A 24906-nucleotide genomic window follows, 5' to 3' on the forward strand; every position below is an offset into this window, starting at 1 on the left:
AAATCTTGGTATATCTTCTTAAGCTTTTTGTGTTTTTACCTGAAGCAAAATTGCCATACTTCAGAAAGTATTTGAATCTGTTATGGAATTCTCTTTGGAGTTAGTGAAAATCCCAGATAGGAACTTTAAAAAAAAAGTCTTATTAAGATAGAATTCATGTATCATGTAATCCATTTTAAAAAGTATACAATCCAATAATTCTTAGTGTGATCACAGAGTTATGCAACCATCACCACAATCTTTAAACCATATCCCTCAAGAAAGAAAATCTATGACTGTTTGCTCTCCCCTGACCCACAGACATCAGCCGTTCTTACCATCTCTGGCCTCCACACTAACTTTCTGTTTTCAGATATTCACCAATTCTGGTCACATCTTTGCAGTGTACTTTCATCCTATTTAATTGTAACATTGTGTAGGTAAATGATCAAGATGTATGATCTTTTAACCATCTCTTCCCTCAGTCTTCAAAACTGCCACCAAACATAATGAGGTGACATTGAGGGAAGGAGGCATTTACTGGAACAATTTGTGATATTAATAACATTTGTTATTATGTTGCCTGGTTCCAGATTGTGGATTCCTTAAGTGAACTAGAGGCTTTAATGGAAAGGATGAAAAGGCTTCAAGAAGAAAGGGAAGACGAAGAGGCATCTCAGGAAGAAATGACCACTCGTTTTGAGAAGGAGAAGAAAGAAAGTCTTTTTGTGGTCTCTGGAGATACTTTTCATTCATTTCCTCATTCAGGTGCTTTTCCCCCCACTCTGTTTACTGTTTAGCTGTTGTCAGACCCTGACTGTGCAACCTTTAGTGTTTTCCATAGGGTTGTGTAAAAGCAGTTCTGTTACCATTTTCCTTTTATATCAGCTTCCCTCTGTACCCTAGTATTGCTGCTTTTCTTTTTAGGTGGGTGCATCTTGGAATGTGTAGTGATGCATGCTTTTACGATGAAGTTACATTCTGAAAAAAGTTCTTAGGCAGTTTTGACTGTTCAAGTATCAGAGAGTATGCTGACATATGGATGGTCACTCAGTGTGACCTCTGGTGAAATCAAGAGGTGCAGTAAATACGATACAAGGTACTTCAGTTACTGGAAAATGGAATGTTTAAAAGTATTTCTTTATTTTCATACAAAAACTTTAAACTATGCAGTGTTTTTAAAGCTTCTCCTAGTATTGTTGTTGTTGTTGCTGTTTATTTGAGAGGCAGCAAGGACACGGACAGACAGACAGATACAGAAAGAGCTCCCACGCACTGGTTTACTAAGCTAAACATCTCCTGTGGCTGAGACTAGGTCACTCAAGGTTTGGAGCCTGGAATCCAATCCAGGTCTTCCGCACAGGCAGCAGAGACTCAATTACTGCAGGGATCAGCACTGCCTCCCAAGGTATACACTGGCAGGAAGCTGGAATTGGAAGCTAGGATTGAGAGTAGGGACCAAGCACCCCAATATGAGATTCAGGGGACTTAACTATAGACCAAAAGCCTTGTTCTTTTTTAGGATAATGTGCATATGATGCTATTGCCTTCATAATGGGGCATAGACATTTCTTCACAAGCAGAAATAATGATAAAAAGTATAGTAAATCCATAAGTCAGTATATCATTTATTATTATCATATATTATATACTGTGTATAGTTACATGTGCTGTATAGTTTCTGACTGTACAGGCTTGTTTATAGCAGCATCATCACCAACACATAAGTCATGTATAATATAATATGTAACATTGTATTGGGTGATAGGATTTCAGCTCCATTGTAATCCTGTAAGATCACTGCCATATATGTGGTTCATCACTGACCAAACTGTCATTATACAGTGTATAGCTATGTCCAGTCCAGTGAAGAGAAACTGTCAGCATTGTTTTCCATAATCTATCCTGAATGCAGTGTTCTTTAAATACACTAATGGCTTATAATGTTAGCTCTAGGAATATTTAATTCACCTACTTTTTAATTTTTTAAATGATAAATGAAATTCTATTTCAGTAGATACCTTTTAAAAAGTCTGCCATTTTGTAGATGACATATGTGTGGGAGGATTATTCTCACACTGCTGCTTTTTGAGATTAGTTCTAAAATTACATTGTACTTACATTTACATTTCTTTAGACTTGTACAAAAACATATTTCTTAGGTTATTTTCTTAGGTTGAATTTGGAGGAATTCATTTTATTTAAAAGCTCAGATTCTTTGCTGTAGACTTAAGACAGCTTTTCTAATACTCAAAGAGACTTTGAAAAAGGACAGATATTTTTCAAGTATAACCAGAAAAGATACTAAATACTACATGGTAAGTTATATTTTAAAAAAGAAGTAAAGATTCAATACAAAGCTAAACCCTTCAAAAGGCAGCATTTTATATAACAGTTTTTGAAACACAGTTCCATTGGTTTAGAAGAGGGTTTCAAAATTGCTGACTTAAGGCTAGTAAGCCCTTAAATTCTGAGGGTTGTTTAGGCTTTAATTTGTTGATGTGAAACACATAGCACTGATGAATAATTCTCAGAAGTTTTGTCAGGAACAGTTAGAACTCTTATTGTCTCCCCAGCGATATTATTTTCTGAAAGATTCATATCTGTCCATGTGAGGAATCCATTTAATTCACTGAAGGCACTGTAACTACAAACCAGACTGCTAACCAGCAGAAAGTTCCAAATAAAGAAGCTAATGTTTCAGGTACTGGTTTGATGTTCAAACTACAGACATTCGTTGAACACCATGGCAGTGTTAGGACTATGATAGATAGGGTAGATGTGATTCCTGTGTTTAGGGTACTCTCATGCTAGTGGGAGAGAAATACCTAAATGTAATTGAAGACGACACTGGAAGAGGGTGCTGAAACCCTTGTCTGGATGAGAAACTTGAGAAGGGTGTAGACAGAGGGCAGCTGCAGGAAGAACTCCGGAAGCTCTCAGCTCCAAGCTCAGTCTTACTATGTCTGAGGAACCTGGAAGGACTTGGTCAGCAGCCCCCAGGACTGAACAGTTCACAGTGGTAAAGAAACAGGATGCATGAAAACAAGTGATTTCATATTAAGATATAAGTCATAAGGCAGGTAAAGTGAAGAGGAAGCAGCTTAGGTAAATGGAGGCTTCTCAGAATGACACTTCTAACTGTAAGAAACATGGTAATATTTTGGACATTTTGAGTCGAGATGTGTGTATAACATGCAGTCTGGTGATGTCTAACACAGGGCTTCTCAACCTGCAGTGTGCATGTGAGTCACTTGGGCACTCTTGTCAGGGGCAGCTGCTGCCAGTCACACTGGTAAGAGCCTGAGAAGCCACGTGGCTGTCAAGTCTACAAGTGATGTTGGGGCTGTTAGCATGCCAGTCACACTCAGAGTAGCAGTGGTATAGCACACAGGAGATCAGGAGAGGGTTCATAAGCTCCAGGTAAAGCTCTGTGAGTTTTCACCATATAAGAGCGAGATAAAAATCCAAAAAAGTGGGTCAGAAAATTCCAGGGAAAACAACTAGGAGCAAACACAAGTAATGAACCTAGAGTTAGCCTAAGTAATCCAACATGTGAAAGTAAGCATTTTATTAGCATTAGTAATATCTGTTAGCGTTCAGATAGTAACTTTTAGGAGTTTATTTAAGTTCACTGGAGCTTTGTATTCATTTTCTTAAATCCTTGAGCAGGGCCTGAGAAAGTGAATTTTGACTGGAAAGCTTTGGGTTCTGACCAAAAATTGTGTTCTAATTTTAAAGAAGGGTCTAGTTTATGTATAAGACATTCAGCAAAATAAATCAATCCATTATATATTTGTGTTTACTGTTAATCATTCCCAGTACTAAGTTTATTGGCAGTAGAAATAATATAGAAAAATAACTGTATGGGAGCTTTGTGAATCATTTTTTTATAAACTATGTTGTAAAATTGAATTTGTTTTCTGGGCCCGCCGGCGTGGCCTAGCAGCTAAAGTCCTCGCCTTGAAAACCCCGGGATCCCATATGGGCGCCAGTTCTAGTCCTGGCAGCTCCACTTCCCATCCAGCTCCCTGCTTGTGGCCTGGGAAAGCAGTCGAGGACGGCCCAAAGCTTTTGGACCCTGCACCTGCGTGGGAGACCTGGAGGAGGTTCCTGGTCCCGGCATCGGATTGGCGCGTACCGGCCCGTTGCGGCTCACTTGGGGAGTGAAACATCGGATGGAGGATCTTCCTCTCTGTCTCTCCTCCTCTCTGTATATCCGGCTTTCCAATAATAATAATAAAATCTTTAAAAAAATTGAATTTGTTTTCTATAAAAGATTTCTGGATATAACCAGCTCGATAAAGCATTCCAGATTGCTTGTATGGATTCTAAAAACAGCTTTTCAAGTTTTTTGAAGAAAAATAAATAAATACTTACAGGCGTAGTATTCTGTAGCTTGGAACAGGGTTAACTAGCATTTATTGTTTAAGGATTTTTCTTGTTTTTTAAGATATAAATGTATTCCATTACCTCAACAGAGTTTTTCTGTGTTATGTAGTAGCTGCTTCCTAGGAGAGGAAGAATGCAGATACTGTACAAATGCTATTTCCTTTAAATACAGATTTTGATGTATTTATTTATATAATATTAAGGTTAGAGTTTCAGATTTATTGACCATAATATTAATTTTAACTTCTTAAAATAAATTTATGAAATGAATATAAGTGAATTGAGGGACTTGTGCACTTTTCTTTCAGTGGATAAAACTGTTTGGAAGACAGGTCATGGTTGACTCTTAGTTTAATAAAACTAATAAACAAATTTTTCCTAGAATAATTATGTTTACTAAGTTACTCATTTATAATTTTTTAAATAAATTTCAAGGTCAAATAAAAACTTTAAGATGTATATGAGTGAGACAAAACCAAATATCAAAGGCAAAGGAACCAAATATCTAATAGTCAATTCCAGTATTAGTGTTTGCCAAATGAAACCATCTGGTGCTACAGTGTCAAGAGAAAAATCACTTGCATAGAGACAAATATTAAAGTTTAGTTATCACTCACTGTTCTCAGTTTGATTTTAGTTTACAACCCACAAACTCTTATTTTTCCTAGCAGTTTCAGTGGTTACTACATTATGTGTTTTTTTGGTTGTTTCATTTCTATCAACTAATATATGATAGACTTAAGGAATTATAACCTGCTTCATAAATCTTGAGAGGTAATGCAATGGAAAATGCTATTTGTCAAAGACTTATTTATTTATTGGAAAGGCAGATATACAGAGAGGAGGAGAGACAGAGAAGAAGATCTTCTATCCAATGGTTTATTCCCCAAGTGGTCGCAACGGCTGGAGCCAAGCCAGAAGCCAGGAGCCTCTTGCTTGTCTCCCACATGGGTGCAGGGTCCCAAGGCTTTGGGCCGTCTTTGACTGCTTTCCCAGGCCACAAGCAGGGAGCTGGATGGGAAGCAGGGCTGCCAGGATTTGAACTGGTGCCCATAGGGGATCCTGGTGCGTTCAAGGCGAGGACTTTAGCTGCTACAGGCTATCATGCTGGGCCCCCCAAAATGCTATTTTTTAATTGCTTCTGTTTATCTGGCTAGAGTAAATAAAGAGAAAATAAAATGGTTATAGGACTGATCTAGAGATAGACCAGTTTTTAAAAGGTTTATTTATTTTTATTTGGAAGAGTTACAGAGGAGGCACAACAGAGAGAAGTATCTTCTACTTGCTGGTTCACTGCCCATATAGCTACAATGGCCAGAGCTGTGCAAATCTAAATCCAGAAGCCTGCAATTTCTTCTGAGTCTCTTAAATGGATGCTGGAGTCCAAGGGTTTGGACCATCTTCTGTGGTTTTCTGTGGCCATTAGCAAGGAACTGAATTGGAAGTGAAACAGCCTAGACTCAAATTGGTGCCCATATGGGATGCCAGAACTGCTAACAAAGGCTTAGCCTGCTTCTCCACAGCACCAGCCACAAGCCTGAAATTTCTTTTTTTTTAAGATTAATTATTTTACTTGTTGTATTATTCCATGACACAGTTCTGTAGGTTCCAGGATTTTCCTTTTCCCTTCCCCAAATTCCCACCCATCCCGCACTAATTTCCCCCATGTCATTACCATAGTATAGTCCTTCACAATCAATCCTAAGTCCATCATTCTGCTAAGCATATCCTGACATTGTAGGCATAAACACTGACAAAGTGTCCATCATTCTATTATCAAGGTACACTCAACAATTTCATTAGGAGTCCATCTTTGATTTGAAAGCAGAGAGGCACACTGCATCATATCTTCATATCTGTCATGATAGCCTCTACTACACAGTTATTATACATCTCTGTAAATGAAAAACCATAAAACAAAATCAACAACAGAGAGAAAAATAGAAAATTTACAACATGCAGTTAAATAACATGCTACTGAATAACAAGTGTGTCAATGAAAAAAAGAAAATTAAAGACCTTCTTGAAGCAAACGATACTATTCTGAGACCTCTGAGTCAGTGAGGAACTTAATAAGAAAAACAACTTTTTTTTTTGAATGAATGAAAATAAAAACAAAAATATCAAATACCCTGATATGTAGCGAAAACAGTATTGAAGGAGCTATTGATGCTGTAATTTGCATGAAGGTTGACTTTATATCGGAGAGAACATATAATATTTGTCCTTTTGGGATTGACTTGTTTCCCTGAGCATAATGGTCTCTAGTTGGGACCATCTAGTTGCAAATGGCAGAATTTCGTTCTTTTTCATGGCTGAGTAGTATTCCATGGAGTTGAAGTACCACAATTTCTTTATTCTCTCTTTTGGTGGGCGTCTGGGTTGTTTCCATGTCATTGCTATTGTAGACTGTGCTGCTGTATATATAGGATTACAGATCCTGGGCCCAGCGGCATGGGTAGCGGCTAGGGTCCTCGCCTTGAACGCACCCAGGATCCCATATGGACGCCGGTTCTGGTCCCGGCAGCTCTGCTTCCCATCCAGCTCCCTGCTTGTGGCCTGGGAAAGCAGTGGACGACGGCCCAATGCTTTGGGATACTGCACCCATGTGGGAGACTCGGAGGAGGTTCCTGGTTCTTGGCTCCAGATCGGCACAGCGCTGGCTGTTGCGGTCACTTGGGGAGAGGGTCATGGGACGGAGGATCTTCCTCTCTGTCTCTCCTCCTCTCTGTATATCCGCCTTTCCAATAAAAATAAATAAATCTTTTTTAAAAAAAGGATTTCAGACCCTGTTCTCATATTGCAGGTTTCATTACCTTTGCATATATTTCCAGAAGAGGGATAGCTGGGTCATATGGCAGATCAATTTTCAGTTGCCTCAGTGCTCTCCATACTGACTTCCATAGTGGTTGTACTAGCCTTCACTCCCACCAACAGTGTAGAGCGTACCTCTGTCCCCATACTATGCCAGAAGGTGTTGTTAGTGTAGTTCTGAATGTAGGCCAGTCTCGCTGGAGTTAGGTGAAACCTCAATATGATTTTCATTTGTATTTCTCTGACAGTTAGGGAGCCTCAGCATTTTTTAAATATGTCTATTAGCCATTTCAGTTTGTTCTTTTGAAAAATATTTGTTCATTTCTGTCACCACGTCATTTGTTTTACTGTCACTGAGTTTTTGAAGCTCTTTGTGAATCCTGGATATTATTCCCCTATTGGTTATGTCATGTGCAAAGATTTTCTCCCATTCTGTTGGTTGCTTCTTCACTTTCTGGATCATTTCCTTTGCTGTACACAAACTTTAATATGATGTAGTCCCGTCTGTTTATTTTGGCTTTGACGGCCTGTGCTGTTGGTGACTTCGCTAAGTCTTTCCCACAAACAATAGATACTCTGTGTGAATTTAAAGCATGTAGTCATTATCATCAGTTCAGAAATCCATAGTGAAACTAAAAGTTAGAAGAAAATAGATTCCAATTTCACTGCCTAACCGAGAAGAATATCCTCAGTGCTAAACTGTGCGTTGTTGTCCTTAGATTTTGAGGATGACATGATCATAACATCTGATGTCTCTCGCTATATTGAAGACCCTGGTTTTGGATATGAAGATTTTGCTAGACGAGGAGAAGAGCACTTGCCCACCTTCCGAGCTCAGGTACAAGAATTCAGAAAAAAATTTGGATGTTGAAATATAAGTAAATTGACTTTGAAAGAATTGGATAAGTTGTTTTTATGGTGGATGTATAACATCTACACTTTTTTTTAGAGGAATAGAGAGAAAAAATAAAGCTATATGGATATATTTATAATAAAAAAAGCATTTTGTAGTGAAAAATTGGTATACCAAGAGTTACAGCCTTACATGTTACCCTGGCCCATGTCACTCCTAAAACACCTAGCCACAGTAGGGAAGTGACTTCAAGTTTGAATGAAACAAACTCCTTGATACTTATTTTAGATAACTGTCCATATCACTGAGTGGGTTTGGTCAGATAGAAAATGCCCAAGGTTTTTGAGTTCCTTCCAGATAAGGGTGTGGTGTGCCTTAATACCTCACCAGAGTTCATCACTAACATGCCAAATCCTGGCCCCCATGAAGAAACATCTGGCAGTCCAGTCCCCAAGCTGATTTGCATGGTTCTTGGTAAAAGTTTAATGAATTTTAAGTTAGAACTTTATTGGGTACAATTTTACTTAACTGTCTTTAGTAGTTACAATTGGTGAAAGAAAAAAAGAGAGTCTAAATGGAGAATGCTTTTTTGTTATTTTAGGATTATACTTGGGAAAATCATGGGTTCTCCCTCGTGAATAGACTTTATTCTGATATCGGACATCTTCTTGATGAGAAGTTTCGGATGGTCTACAGTCTCACCTATAACACTATGGCTACCCACGAGGGTGTAGACACAACCATGCTGCGCCGAGCTTTGTTCAATTATGTTCACTGTATGTTTGGAATCAGGTATGCTCGCTGTGGAGACAGTCATATATTGCTATCATTGCCTGTTCCCTCCGTGCCATGATACACTAAGACAGTAGAATGTTGGACTTGCGACTGTTGCTGAAGGACCTTACTGTTATAATAATATGGGGGGAAATGGTGGTGGGGCGAGAATGGGGAGGGAGGAAGGGGTGGTGAGGCGGGGGATCCCTATACCCAGACAACGGTATCATGGAAAATAGTAATAAAAACAACAAAAAAGGAAAAGATGGAAAGATAAAGAAAAATTCTTACATGGGTCTTATTCATATCCTGTTTGGGAATAAATGTTTCTGCAGAGAAAATATTATATGCATGTACACTTTTGGTTTGAAAAAATTCTGTTTTATAGAGAAGCATTTTTCTTTGTGCTATATATCGGCTTGATGCACATTTAAGAACACTAATAAAAAACTATTATGGAGGGGGAAAAAAACCCTCAGCAAATACTGGGATGGAATGGAATCACACCAGAGAATCTTTCCTGGAAGACTGACCAGATTAGGTGAAAATAACATGATTTGTGGCCCTTTAAATTTGGTTGTTTAATTAGTTTAATTTTTTTAAAGTTTATTTTTAAATAAATAAAATTGGATTATTTTCTCATAAAGCTTACATAGGACATATAAGAAAACTGAAAGAAAATATACCAATTAATATAAATTAATGCCTTAAAACTTAGAAAATTACCATTGAAAGGCGAGGGAATAAGCGAGTAATTGAAACTGAATGGTCTAGTCCAAAGAGCTCTTTGTGGATAATGCTCCTTTTGACCTGCATTTTGAAACTTATATGGAGATAGATTTGCAGAAAAAGAAAATTTCTAGTTATGAATACATTCATCTTGATTACACAATAAATCAATTATAATATTGTATTTTAGAATGGAATTACAACTCAATTTGGTAAGCAAACAGTTTTCTATAATATTAACTTAAAGAACCCCCATATTTCATAATAAGTCAACTTAAAATATAATATTCTATGTAAAAGACATTGTTAATCTAGTGTAATTATTATATACTACTATTCCCATTGAACACCCTAAAAATAAATTGTCAGAGAATTAATAATCTTTTAAAACACACACACACACACACACTCACACACAACTTTTATATAAAAATAAAGCTACCCTGTTAAGGAAAATCACTACTAGAATTTAATTAACTGTAGTAAATATTTATTATTTACAAGGCAGATTTTTCGTGCTCATATTTATCTGTCAGACACAATTAAATAAACCTATAAAATGGCCCAGATTCTTTCTGTAAACTAATCATTACATTTGAGTTAAGAATAACTGAAAATATTGGCAAAAAATTCCACAAACGCCCAGTATCCGTTCTGTCCAGCTGTTTGTCCCTGGGTCTTGCCTCCGCCATCTCCTGCTGCAATGGATGACTGCCTGTCACAGCCGTCTCCTCTGAGCTTCTGATGCTCTGTGCTCTCCCAGAGCTTCCTCTTGCCGCCTCCAGAAGCAGCTCTGTTTTCCTTATTGCATCTTTCCCATCAGTATGGAAATAGGCTGCTGTTTGTTCCATCTTGAAAAAAAAAAAAAACTTTATCTTCATCATTTCCCCTCCACCCCCTAGCTACTACCTCACTTTTCTGCTTCCCTGCAAAATCTCCTTGCAAAGATTTTGTGTATTGACTTGCCATTTTCTCATCTCCCATTCTCTCTTGAACCCATCTACAATCATGCCAATGGCCCCATCATGCCAATCAAACTGTCCTTATTGAGGGTGTCATTAACCTCCAAATAGTTACCTGCAGTGGTCAGATTGTTCTTATTTCACAAAGCAGCCGCATTTGCCACCTAATTGGCATATATATTTTTTCTACATAGCAGTTATCACCAGCTGACAAACCACATCTTCTTATTTTTTTTTCCTTTTACTGCAATGTAATTTAAGCTTGATGAGCTCTTTTGTTCACAAGTATATCCCCAGTGCCTTTAAGGGTAGATGACACATAATAGGTTGTTAGATGAATTGGTTAATGGACTTTTTATATTAGATTACCAGACAATCAGTGTTTCTTGATACAAGTTCAAGAATTAAAAATTTTGATTTTTGTCATTAAAAACCTGTTGTCATATCACTCATAGGTATGATGACTATGATTATGGAGAAGTTAACCAGTTACTTGAAAGAAGCTTGAAGGTTTACATTAAGACAGTGACTTGCTATCCTGAGAGAACGACAAAACGCATGTATGACAGTTACTGGAGGCAGTTCAAGCACTCGGAAAAGGTCAGTATCTCATGACGAAGGTTTCCAACAGTGATCACGCAGTGCAATAGTTACAAAAACTGATACATGAAACTGTTGTTGAATTAGTACAATGGAAATGGAAGTGTCACACATAACTATCTTTTTAAAATGTTTTTCAGGTTTATGACTATTAACTAAATTTTGATTATATGCTTTGTTTAATTTGGCATAAAGTAAGTTTTAATATCAACCTTTAAAAGATTAGATCTGAACATTGCTATCTTTAAGGTGCATTTGGAAACTGCCTACCATTTTAACTATTATAAAAATATGCTTTCTGAGCTAGTACATTGTAGGCACAGTTGTATCTTGGTCCAGAGGCACATCCACTGTGAGATTATTTAATGCTAGCCACTACATTTAACCCTGTACAACAAGTTTCTTGTTCCTATTTAGTAATATGGTACTTTGACAATATGATGCAGAAGTTGTGATTATTATATAAGGATATTCTTCTAGATGAAATATATAGATACCATTATTTAAGTTTAAAAAACCTAATAGAAGTTAAAGATCTTGGAACTGGCGTCAAGGCATAATAGACTAAGCCTCTGCCTTGGGTGCCCACATCCCATATGGGTGCTGGCTCATGTCCTGGCTGCTCCACTTCCATCTGTCTCCCATATAGCTTATGCTCTGGGAAAGCAGCAAAGGTTGGCCTCTAGTCCTTGGATCCTTCATAGGAAACCTGAAGGAAGCTCCCGGTGCATTTGGATTGATTAGCTCCGGCCATTCATTTATTTTATTTAATTAAATTTTTATTTTCTCAACTAAAAATTTTAAAATCTTCCATTAAAAAAAAGTAAAGATCTTTATCAACATCACATAGTAGTGTCCTGAAGGTCTGCGTCTTTTAACCATGATGTCCACAAATCTTCTTTATACTAGTTTCTAAAGTTGAGAATAAGAAAATCTTTTCAGGGTCCTAACATTCACTAATTAACTATGTGACCTTGGTGGGGAATGTTATGACCCTAGCTGTTAACATTTTGGGGAGAGTCATAGAGCCAGTCACACTTGAGATAAATATTCCTTTGTCAATAGCATCTCTTTTGATTAATTTTTATGCCAAATTTACATATTTGCATTAGATTTATCTGATTCTCCAGGTTTTATCTGAAAGTATTCTTTACTTATGAGAATATATTCAACAATACATTCAATCTGCGGAAAGATAATAAAATAATTTAAATATAATATCATAATTCATTTCTTTTTTGAAAACATGAATGTGTTTTTTAACCTGTCAGCTGAGAAATATCCCGAAAAGAAGTTTCAACTAAGAGACTCTCATTGAGCTATTCTTACCTAATTGATAGTATGAGTATCAGACATTTATTAGACACTGCTTTAAGCATCAAGCTTTCTCTGTAGTATTTTTCATGTAAAAACTAGGATGTTTTCCCACTTGGGATGGCCACATCCCTTACCAGAGCACCTGGGTTTACAATCCCAGTTTCTTGCTAATATGTACCTTGGGTGGCTCAGGTACATGGCTCAGGTATGAGATGGCTCAGGTCATGAATTCTTGCCGTTAGCTTGGGCAACTGGATTGAGTTCCTAACTCCTAACTTCAGCCACCCCTAGCTATTGTGGGCATTTGGGGAGTAAACAAGTGGGTGACAGATTGATTCTCTCTTTCTCTGCCTTTCTGTCTCTCAAAGAAAGAAAGAAACGTGGGGCTAATTTCTAGCCATGTAAAAAGTTACAACTATAAGGAAGTGTAATTTGTAGGATAATTGTAATGTATAAAGTTTAGTTTTATAATCCAAAAAGCTGATTGACTTTGCATAGCATATAGTGTAACAAGATTATGGGAATGTTTTGGACATCATGAGTCATTTTTTATTGCTTAGAGTCGTTTTTTGCAAATGCAGGTTTGAATGTTGCATCACGTACCTGTGAAAACATGCCCAGGCATGTGTGGCTGTGTTTTGACTGCATATACATTTTTTCAAAGCCTTTGTGAATGTGTAGATTTTCTTTAAAAATTGAAATGTTTGTAATGATTATTAAACTAATGACATTTGCATTTCTAGGTCCATGTAAACCTACTTCTAATGGAAGCACGGATGCAAGCTGAACTACTTTATGCTCTTCGTGCCATAACTCGGCATTTAACCTGATGCACCGGCCAAGGAAATGTCAGATATGTGTAAAGACCTTTTCACATAAGATATACAACAGAAACTGTTTTGTGATATAGCAGCAAAAATTATTCAATTCTCTAGTGTCAAAGTTTAGTCATTTTTGTTTTGTTCTTTTTTGCGGCTGTAATGTGCAATGGTGTGTTTCATTTTTCTTGATGCTTCACATTACTAACAATTGCAAAAATAATTCTGAGAAGCACTACTTTGCATTGTTTATAGTTGGATTTTTGGATACTGAACATCAATCATGAACCTGGTTTGTTAATGCTTAACTTCAGTGGTTTTGGGTTTATGTGTTTGTGTGTGTGTTTTTTTTCCCTTTACCTTTTGTTTAAAAAAATTAAGGAAAAGCGCTTACAATCAGCTTAAGAAAATTGTTTTTCAGATATTGGAATTCAACAAGGAGTAGCCTCCTCTGGCCATTCTGAAATTTTCATGTTGTGTCCTTAATCTGGTGGGAGAAAAGCATGCTCCATTGAACCAAGCTGCTCATTGGACACAAATTTGTGTCCCCAGGAGATGATTTGTCAGGCACTGTTATTTTTTTCGCTTTTCTTTCTCTTTTTCTTTTTCTTTTTCTTTTTAAACTGCTATTGGCTATAACATGAAATGTGATACAGCCATTGTCCATAATTTAATGTGAAATTAATCATGATGAATTCTATAGCATGCTACTGAGATGCCAAATTCAACTATTTTCTTTCTTTCTTAAAACAGCAGTTTTAGTTTCCATATCAGATGTATATATTAAGAGTGGAATTATGCACAATCCTTTGTATCGCTGACAGGAGTCCTCAGTCACCTTACAGGATCAGCGCTCAGAGAGCTGCTAGCACTTCAGCGAATTGGCACATAGAAACCTGTATCCACACGAAACTGACCAAAAAGTTTCTTTGCACATTTCTCCTTTCTCATAGTTCTTTCTATATTGCAGTAAACAAAGAGAGGTTAATATGCCTATTTTTTTTCCTGTTAGACTTGTAGAAATTATTTTCTGTGAGTTTTCTTCATAAATAGGTCGAGCGGTTTTATTACACAAAGGTAAAACATTGTGTCTCTATGCATTAAGGCAATTGAACAACAACAAAGAGTGCAATATGTTCAAAAAGATACTCGTACCTTCTCCCTGTCATGTCACTGCAGAAGTGTCCTTTTAAACAGAGCCATAAAGAAATTTTGTTCAAATGTCTTTATTGCACAGGCTTTCCTTTCTTTGGTTTCATCTTACTGGGGTTGAACAATGTCCTTTTCATAATGCCAAAGCATTTCCTTCCCTAGAAAAAAAATCTCTTTGGACAATTGGTTAGACAAATATATATATAAAGTTATAGGGGAAGAACGGGCAGCCAAAAAGTCACATTTTTGCATTGGTTTATGTTGCTTGATTAGACTGTCTTCAGAGAGCACAACATTATGTGTTTATAGCTTTAATTTAAATTACGTTATGAACCAGTGAAGTGCCTAAAGAGATGCTGACAACTATCCACTAGGACACAACTGCACTGCTTCTGTACTCTTTTGGTTAGTTAAGGGTGACTTGAACTTTACAATGTATGTTGATTTTTCTAAAAAAAAAAACAATTTTTGTAGTAAGTAATATAGTTAAAATTTTCTGTTACAGCTCCCACAAATGTTTTATTTTAGGCTTACTTTTTCTGTTATGTAAGAATTTCTTTTATCTCAGAGTCATGGACTAGTGTTTCATTAGGTCAATTCTCCCCTTACTTTTATCATCCCTTTATGGTACAGCACATTAGGTTGCTTTTCGTTATATTTTGTCCCATATAAGGCAACAAAGATGACTGTAAATCTAATGAGATAAGGTGGTTTTGCATTTTTGGATTCCAGGATCTTGTCTGAAATCTTCCACGTGAGGGAAAAATTACGGACGTTTTTGATGACAGGGTGGTGTATTTACACAGTTTATTCAAAGAGTTCATGCCAGATTTCTTCTGTTTTGTTGGTTGCTTATGCCATGTGCTGATTTCATTAAATATCACCTTAAACAGATATGTATTAAATACAGAGAAAGTATTTAGGAGAAAAACAAACCACAGATGGCAACACAGGTGTCTGTGTGACTGCCCTGACATTAGAACCTTCAACTCGAGCATGTCTTCTGTTCTTGCATTCTTAAAATTGGAATCCTTTCATTTAATAGCCCTCTATTTTTGTGCAGGTGAATTGTATTACAGGATGGAAAGTGATTTTTATACATACTAGAAAGGAGGAGTAATTCTTACAGAACACCATATGAGCTTTAGACCAAAAGGAGAAACAAAATTGAAGTAACTAAATGGCCACTTGGTTTTGTTTTGTTTTGTTTTGTTTTGTTTTGTTTTGTCCGGGTTGCTTTGTTATTCTCCCCCTGAAATATTAGTAGTTGGACTTTGGGTTATAGAAATACTAGTGCCTTTACTAGATCTCTTTCCTACCAAATTTTCTTTCTAGCTCAGCATTGAACTCTCATCAATAATCAGGAAAATAAGTTGACTTGGAACTAGTATCAAAAACAAAATAATCTGTTGATGAATCTCAGTGAACCAGCCTAAAAAAATTGATTTTTGAAGGTGCCAAAGCACCTCCCAGATGCAGCATGGCCAGCATTCCGGGCTGTGAATACCATTTTATGAGTTTGCTGTCAACTCTTTATCTAATGCAAACTTGAAATTCTGATGCGGTTTTCCAGGGTGATATTTTTTCAGAGTATTGAATTTACTATGTAGTAATTTATAATATAGCTTTTATATTAAAATGTGATATTTTTAAAAAAGAGTTATCTGGTTCAATTGGTATACTGATGTGATTATACAATATGGTGATTTACACTTTGGGCTTACATTGTGCCAAACCTAAATGTGCAAGTGTGCGTGAAAAAGCACATGTGAATGTGAATTCTTTGATTCCTTGCTTACTGTGTTAAAATTAGTTTGGCAATCCACTGACGGATATGCTTCAATAATGTCTACTTATTTTAGAATTTCAAGTTTTTTAGCTTCTTGATTTCTCAGATCACCATAAGAAATATGAAAATACCCTTAAGTAAATCTTAGCCCACTTGCCACTGGGAGGGGCCAGGCTGATGCCTCATTGGATTCCTCAGACTTGTGATAATTCGGGGACATGAGGCTTTTGAAACTCTACTGGTTAGTATTTTCTTTATCATCTTGAACTAAGCACATTGGCTTAGTTCCAGGAAGTATTTGTCCCATTTGGGAACTCTTAGAATAGAAGATCACTAACATGAAGTCCGGGGTTTGGCTTTGGCCTGTAATTATGGTTTTAAATAATGTTTTTTGGAGACAAAAGACTTGATGTAAAATTTCATGTAAAAATACATAAAATTAGAACCAGTGCCACTATTTCAATTGTTTTATGATGTCTCATGAAGATCTTAAATTCTTCTAAAAGCAAATTAATTTTTTTCCAAAGCAACTTTTTCCTTGCTACCTTATGAGGGATTTTTGTTTGTTTGTTTGTTTGTTTGTTTGTTTAATCCAAAAGTCTTAGATTTTTATGCTGCAGCAGAATAGGGTTTTCAGTGAACAATTAAAGATCTGTACTTGAAATAGTTCACTCTGTTTAGTGAAAAGTGCATGCACACAACACGGTAAAATTATTTTTAACTATAAGGACAATATATCAGGGAAAGCAACAAGTTTCAGTGCATGATATAAAAATATGCACTGTGATAGTAAAATAAGTTGTTTGTGTTTTCTGTTTTTCTAAAGACATTCTATTTTTTTTTTTTTCTGAAAAAACAAGACCTTAAACACCTGTCTATCTCATGGGACACTCTTGTTTCTTTTTTGACAAAGAGATGACCTTGCATAGAGTATATAAATAGGACATGAAATTTTCTTCATATAATTCAATAGCAAACTGAAAGATTTGTGGCTCTTCTGTACAGACCAAGTTCTAGGTTACCTAATTTGTAGAACTAGGCTCCATCCTAGGTGGTCATCATGATAAACTGTTTCCCTATTGCATCCGTCTGGAGACTGAGAATCAAATTAAGCTGGTCTTTCCTCAAAGCAGTACCGTAACATGAATATATATATATATCAGTCCATGCCCACCTACATGTGGAATTTATTCCAGTGCTGATTTGGCTTAATTAACAATGTCTGCTCAGGAGAGACCTAGAACAAAAAGAGCCGGGGTGAAATGAATCATAGAGGTAGAGGTTTTTGTCAAGGCAGAGCCCTGTGAGGAAGGATAAGTTTTTACAGAACACTTGGATCATAAAGCTGAGAGCAGGGCTATGCTCAGCATGGTACCACCTAAAACAAAGGCAACATTTCTCGCCTGGGAGCTCCTCCCTGCAACCAGCCCACCCTTTCCAGCCTGCTTTCTCTTCCTCTAAGTGCCTCAACCTCTACAAATGCACTCTCCTCCCCTGCCTTCAGCCCAGCTGGGTCCAAACACCTTTCACTATCCAAGTCACCAGCCACCTGCTCAAAGTCACCAGCATTTACTTTTCTGAGTTACTTTTGCTCCATTCCATAAGAATATGGTTGTATCCCAACTCCCTCTCAATCCTTTAACCAGTGTAGCTATACTCATTTCGACTAACCTTTGCCCTAGACACTGTATAATCTTGTGCACCCCATATTGTTCTCCCCTTTCCCAGCTGCCAAAATGTCTTGCTCTCCTCTACCTCATCCCCAAAGAGCCTATAAATTCGGAGTATCCAGCCTTTTCATGGATTCACTCTCTGTTGTTCAGTAATACTACTTCCATAGTTTAAATAAATCATAAAAGATTTTTGCCTTTTATCAAAGTAGTAATCTATATTTATACATGATACAGAAATTAAGCTATTTCTACCATGCAGAATTTAGCAGTTTGCAAGATTTTAAAGTGATTGAATTGCCATCTTTAACTTGAATCTATATTAGGTGAATATTGGTGTTAGTCCAAGTTATTTGAATGTAAAGTTAAATTCTCTAGCTGTCCAGATTGACCTGTAACCCTTCAGTGGAACAAGAGGTGTCTGGCATGCAAACTGAGTGGTGTTTCGGACATTTACTTTGCTGGTATTTCCTGTAGGACATTTAGATGGTCCAGCTAGATCCCAGAAGTACATTTGATTTATAATAGAGATAGAATATCACAAAATTGATCTTATTAGAGTTTAAACAGACTTAAGTGGGTTAGACCTAACTTCTAGCCCCCATTCCTGCCCTGCTCACATGGGAGTAAATGTTCTATGGGATGAAAAGAAGGGAATGCATTGACTTTGTAATGTTTATTTCCCTAGCCGCACTTCAGGTATGTCCAGATAGTATCATTAAGGAAGAGGAAAGGCGAGGAGGAGAAGGACAGCAGCAGTTCCTCTCACACCTATTTGCACATGGTGGTGTTCAAGATGTGAAGGAATGTCAGGTTTCTAACATGGGCCATGCTTATCTATAGATGACTTACAGATAAGCCACTTTATTTAAGAAATATACAGATTATTCTGATGTATGATAGTATTTGGATATTTTCCATTTCATTTTTGAACTCCACTTGACAGCAGTGTCCAGTAAACACCTTTAGAGGGCCAGGAAAAAAAGTCAGTGGCCTAGTTTAGAAAGGAGACTTAATGGACACTGAAGAAATGGCTTTTTATTAGATCATAATGTCATTAAGTGTTTATCACAGCATTAGCTTAATTATGACTGAACCAATATGAAGTATAGATCTGGGAAAGAAAAAATATAGAGGGGGAAAATAGAATGATTCTTTTGAATTCTTGTGGGAATCTTGGAAATAATGCAGTATACATCATAAAATAGCCTTTAGAACAAATGTCCCATATTACAATTCTTAGGACAACGTCAAACAGTAAATCTAAACATAATGAGTATACTTCTCAGTATGTAAATTTTGCTGAACAGCCTATTTTCTCAAACCCCCTCAAGTTAACCTCTTTTTAAAAATGAATGTATAATTTTTACATTGAGTATATAAGAGGGAAAGAAAATCTCTAGTCTTTAATGTTAAAATAGTGTCCATAAATACTGATCAGTTAAGTGCATACATTATGATACATGATAAAGCTAATTATACGTCTTTCTTAATCAGCTTTTGCTAAATTTTGACTAGCTCTCCCAAGTCTGATAAGGAAGGATCAAAAAGTAAGGTCCAAGAAAAATATCAGTTGGGTGGACAAAAAATTTCATTTATATTGTAGATTTTTTTTCTGAATTGCTTGGGTTCTGTAAATTAAGAGTTAAATGGTACCCTTGTTTGCCAAGGAAAGTAATCTAAACTCTAGTGAAATATTTGCTTTGCATTCATATCTTCTCTAAAGAGAAAAATAAAAAATGTCTTCTTCCTCTTTCTTGTCACACTTACTCTTTTCAATCTGAAATAAGACAAACATGGAAAGCAAGCCACTTAGGCAATCTTCTCAATACTAAGAGACTAGGTACGTCCATGTGCACAGTCTAATCAAGATAAAAAGAACCCTGTCAGGTCCACTTGGAACATGGCCTTGCTACTTACATTAGCTCCTTCAACCTGAAAAGAACTTTCTTGGTCATGGAAGAACTGGATGTATCTTTAACTTATGAAATAGGATTTGAACTTGAAAACTTTTTTTTAAATCCTGATTTAGCAGGGCAGCTACAAGATGAATGTATATATTAAGACTTCGTAGCTGAATTGCACATGAAATCAGATTGCCAACTTCTTGAACTTCACTTTTAGACATCATTTTACCCTTAAGTTGTGAGTGATATATGTAGCATGCTGTGAAATGTCTATTATAGTTCTTTAATTCATCAGTATTAATATAGAATTATCTTTTGCGTTTCTTGGTACTTTTTATTCAATGTAATCAGAAGCTGTGATGTTTTGCCTTTGTAGTCCTGTGCTTTGTTACTGTAACTGTTTCTGTTTTTTACGAAGCACGTGATATTGGACTAATGTAAGGCAGATGACGTGATCTTTAAGACTGCTATATATATCAGTCTCTTACTCTATAAGATTTTAAATTAGAATAAGCTTTTATCGAATAGATCATTGATGCAATTTAGGATTCACACCAGTTTCAGTGTCAAAAGACGGTCTTATATTTATAGTTTCAGTTCTGAAAATAGGAAACTTAATAAACAGCCACTTTAAGCTTGTTCTGGCAGAGCAGACCTTGCTGTAGCTGTAGTCTAAAGTAGTTCACCATATAAATGCCTATTCAGTTTTGATGCCCTCCACATGAGTCAGCAGTAAAGGAGCTTATAGAACCCATGAAAGCTTTTTTTAAATGTATAACTAGGTTTTATTTTTCTTATGTTGCTGGTTTTATAGTTCTGACTAAAGCTGACCTGACTGGATCAGTTTATGTGTAATATTCTAGTGCTTTAATGTCTTTTTTTTTTTTTTTGGAGGGATGGGTAATATTATTTGAACAGATGCAGAAGGAACTGTTAGTGAGTCAAGACAAACACATTTGAAATAAAGGAACTGTGTGTATTAACATGTTAACAACAATTCATAACTGCACTTTTTATGACATTTTGAAAATCTATTTATAGGTACAAAACAATGGGTTTTGTTAAACTGTATCACATTTATACTTGCAGAAATTTATTTCATTGTTCTTAGTAGGAATTTTATTGGTTCAATAAAATTGGCAAAACTGAACCCAATCAATTGTTTGTGGTGTTTATTTGTTGATATTGGTGTATATTCTTGCCTCGATTAGTTTCTGCTTGATTATTGAGGCACACATTCTAAGGACATTAGAACTGTCGGAATTATATTATCTGTCAATTTTATTATTAACCCACACCTTTATATTGATTTTTTAAAAGATGTATTTGTTTTTATTGGAAAGTTAGATGTACAGAGAGGAAAGACATCCACTGATTTCGCTCCCCAGGTGGCCACAACAGCCAGAGCTGAGCCGATCTGAAACCAGAAGCCAGGAGCTTCTTCTGGGTCTTCCACACGGGTGCAGGGTCCCAAGGCTTTGGGCCATCCTCGACTGCTTTCCCAGTCCACACACAAGGATCTGGGTGGGAAGTGGGGCTGACGGGATTAGAACTGGTGTCCATATGGGATCCTAACGTGTGCAAGGCAAGGATTTTAGCCGCTAGGCTACTGTGCCAGGCCCTCTATTAATATTTCTTGTAATCAACATTAATTGTGATCATGTAAACTAAGTAAAATATGATTATTGTTACCTTTTAAAATCTCAATTTTGATCTCTTAGGCAAATTCGTTTTATCATCATCTCTTGTTGACCATAATAGTAATTAAATGGGGAAAAGGAATTAAGCATGAGGCTAGGGACTGTTTTTTTTTCACATCCTACTTATTTGTCATTTTAGAAGTATTCTAACCTTTCTGAACCTTGCTTTCCAAACCACAGCTTTGAGGAAGTAACATATCATTGAAATGTTTGAGAACAGATGAATGCATCGTGTGTCTGAAATGTGCGCTAGAGTAAGGAGTTCGAGCAGATAAAAGAGCCCTGAAAAGAGTATTGTCCATTGCAATAAAGTAGGAAAGTGAAAATTAAGCATTTGTAATGAGAAGCAAGGGTAAGTTTTTTAGGTAGCAATGTAAAATTGACCTTGGAAAGCCATATGTGCTGTACAAAGTCCTTTATAGAAGGTTTTCCAAGGAGAGTCCTAGCTTCACATTTCTCTTAGTTCACTTATGAAAATTTGCACCTGAGGTAAGAACTTTTCCTTTGTACTCCATGTTCACCTATAATGGAGGATCAGAAAAACAAAATGAAGCAAAACAAAAACGAAACAAACAAACAAAAACCCAGTTCCTAGATGATTAGTATTTTTCACAGAAGAGACACAGCGAAGAGGGTGAGGCGGTGCAGGGCCTAACACATCTAACTCAGCCAACTGTCCCGCCCTTCCACAGCTTCTCTCCCAGTGCACAGTGCAGCTTCTCCACGGCAGATTATCAAGCTGTTAGCAACTTTGAGCCATTTCTTAAAGTAAAATAAAATTCCATGTTTAAAGTGTGTGTGTGTGTGTGTGTGTGTGTGTGTGTGTGCTTTCCTTGGACACAGATGATCTCCCTAATAGCCACAATAACTTAAAATAATTAAAATCTTCAATTCACAGATGAGGAAATTGAGTGCTGAGAGATGGCCCCTGGAGTTAGCACAGTGGGGATCTGAACTGCAGTCCTTTGATATCTTCTTCCTATCTTAATTCAGCCTATGTCTTGCTTAGTGATATAAGCGACCATGCTATCCGTACAATGTTTCACTAAACAGTGAAGGGATAATCCTGTTTGGCTAACTTATGACTTATTTTGATTTGAAGGAATAGATTTGGGCACTGGTATGATGGCATAGTAGCTTAAGCCTCTCCCTGCAGCAGCAGCATCTCATGTGAGTGCCAGTTTCAGTCTCAGATGCTCTGTTTCTGATCCAGTTCCCTACTAATGTGCCTGGGAAAGAAGTGGAAACTGACATAGGTCCTTGGGTTACTGTATCAACGTAAGAGATCCAGAAGAAACCCCTGGCTTCTGACTTCAGATTGGCCCTATTCGGACCACTGCAGTCATTTGGGGAGTGAACCAATGGATGGAAGCACACACATTCTCTCTCTCCCTCTTCCTGTGTGCAACTCTTCTTTCAAATAAAAAGACTTTTTAAAAGAATAGATATTTCTCTCTTAAGAGAAAATGGATGTAGCAAAACTTACAAATGTATCACATTTTTAATTTTAGAACCATTCTAGTGTATAGTGAAAGTTAACAAGTCACATTACAGTCTCTAATGCATGTCCTTATTGTCAAATGTGAAGAAAATCAATCTTAGATAATTATTCTCCTATGCTTGACATATTTCAAAAACATGGTGAACCTGAACTTCTCCATCACCAAGTACATTAAAGAGTTCAGGCACAAATTTTCAATCCTTCTTCATGAACGGACCACCTCCTAAATTAACATAAATAAATTCTACATATTTCAAAACCCATCAACTTTCTCCTTTATCTGTGCAAAGTTGTATGTTGCCCACTACTTGTATGGTACTTTCCAATTTTTTCCCATTATCTATCTTTACCTTCTGCACTAGTATTGGGGAAACCAAATTTCTGAATATTTTAAGTGATTTCCTGAGTACATTCATTTTTTAATGTCCACTATAGGATCAGGTTGTATTTCTTTACTTGAGAAGTAAACATACAAAACTTTTAAAGAAACACCTGAAGTAGCAAGGATTAGTGTGTATGTCACCAGATTACTTTGCCAGTGCTGGCCTTGTGGCCCAAATCGGGGGAAATGTGCACAAGTGTTCAGGAAACCACAGTGCTTATCTAACCCAGCACTTCCAACACTCATATCCCACAGTAGAGTTCCTGGGCTCAACGTCAAGCGGCAGCTGTAGACTCCAGTTTCCTGCTAATACACACCTCGGGAGGCAGCAGCTGATGGCTGAAGTAGCTGGGTTCCTGTGGCCCTCATCAGAGGCCTGAGTTGGGTTCAGTTTCCTGGCTTTGGCCCCCAAAGCCCACGGAAGCGGTACAGTCACCTGGGAGATGCCGCTTCTGTGCTGCCCAAGAAGCATGATCAGGCTCTGACTATTAAGGAGATGTTGTTGTTCCGAAGTGGGACACAGCACTGGGCTGAAGACCCACAAAAATGGCTCCACTCTGGAGCCCCCTCAACCTAGGTCACCTGTTTCCCAGATGAATAAACATACACATTTTAACTCATAGGCTTCTAGGCCCTGCGTGGTCCAACCAAATTCATCTTCTAACCAGCAGTTTTGCATGTGAGCTCTCCATACCACCCTCTGGATTCTTACCCAGCCCCAATCATCCCTTCCATTTATATCACAATATCCTTTTGGCTATAAGAACACATTTCAGCCATCCTGTAAATGTGTGCTTAAATATTACCTGTTTAAAAAATCTTCAATGGTAAAAACCCACAAAAGTACACTGTGTTCTTCTTTGTGGCATAGAGAAAAAAGAGTAGCAGTTAAGGTCAGGCAAGAATGAGAACAGTGCTATAATTTCTGTGGTTAGATTTGGACACAGTACTTTATTTTTGCAAAGGCTCTTTCTCTTTCCTTATTTACTTTTTAAAGATTTATTTTTTTTATTTGAAATGCAGTTACAGGGACAGCAGGAGATAGAGATAGGAAGAAAGATTTTCTATCTGCTGATTCCCTCCCTAATGGCCTCAGTGACAGAGTTGGGACAGACTGCAGCCAAGAGCCAGGAGACTCATCAAGGTCCCCCATGTAGGTGCAGAGGCCCAAGAAGTTGGGTCATGCTCTATAGCTTTCCCAGGTATATCAGCAGGGAGCCGGACCAGAAACAGAGCAGCCGGGACCAAAATCGGCATCTCTATAGGGTGCCAGTATTGCAGACTGCAGTTTAATCCACTGTGCCAAAACACTGACAACCTAAAGCTTCTTTTTATTAATAACTCTCTACAATTAAAATAATATCCATCTGAAATGTTATTATAATAAAATACTATGAAAGTATTTAAATTATATTAGTAATAAATGATTTGTAGTTTATTGCCCTGTTATTTTCTATTTTGTTTGATATCCTACCAATGCCGCCCTGTTTTTAATACACTTCCCCTTTCTTAAAGATAAAGGTGACATCTTCTTATTATTGTTTTCGGCAATTAGCAGACGAGGAAA

The 24906-nt window shown here is 37.0% G+C and overlaps 1 protein-coding gene across 1 annotated transcript in view; it reads left to right on the forward strand.

The window, feature by feature from the left end:
* Positions 1-13347, forward strand: part of SESN3 (sestrin 3) — a 61982-nt gene extending 48635 nt beyond the window's left edge. The window contains exons 6-10 of the mRNA XM_004584995.3: positions 573-747; positions 7905-8023; positions 8640-8830; positions 10959-11103; positions 13164-13347. Coding sequence (XP_004585052.1) covers positions 573-747; positions 7905-8023; positions 8640-8830; positions 10959-11103; positions 13164-13250 — 717 coding nt within the window. The 3' untranslated portion in view covers positions 13251-13347. The remainder of the gene's footprint in view (positions 1-572; positions 748-7904; positions 8024-8639; positions 8831-10958; positions 11104-13163) is intronic.
* The last annotated feature ends 11559 nt before the right edge of the window (positions 13348-24906 follow it).

This window comes from Ochotona princeps, chromosome 4 (genome assembly GCF_030435755.1).
Source record: "Ochotona princeps isolate mOchPri1 chromosome 4, mOchPri1.hap1, whole genome shotgun sequence".
NCBI lineage: Eukaryota > Metazoa > Chordata > Mammalia > Lagomorpha > Ochotonidae > Ochotona > Ochotona princeps.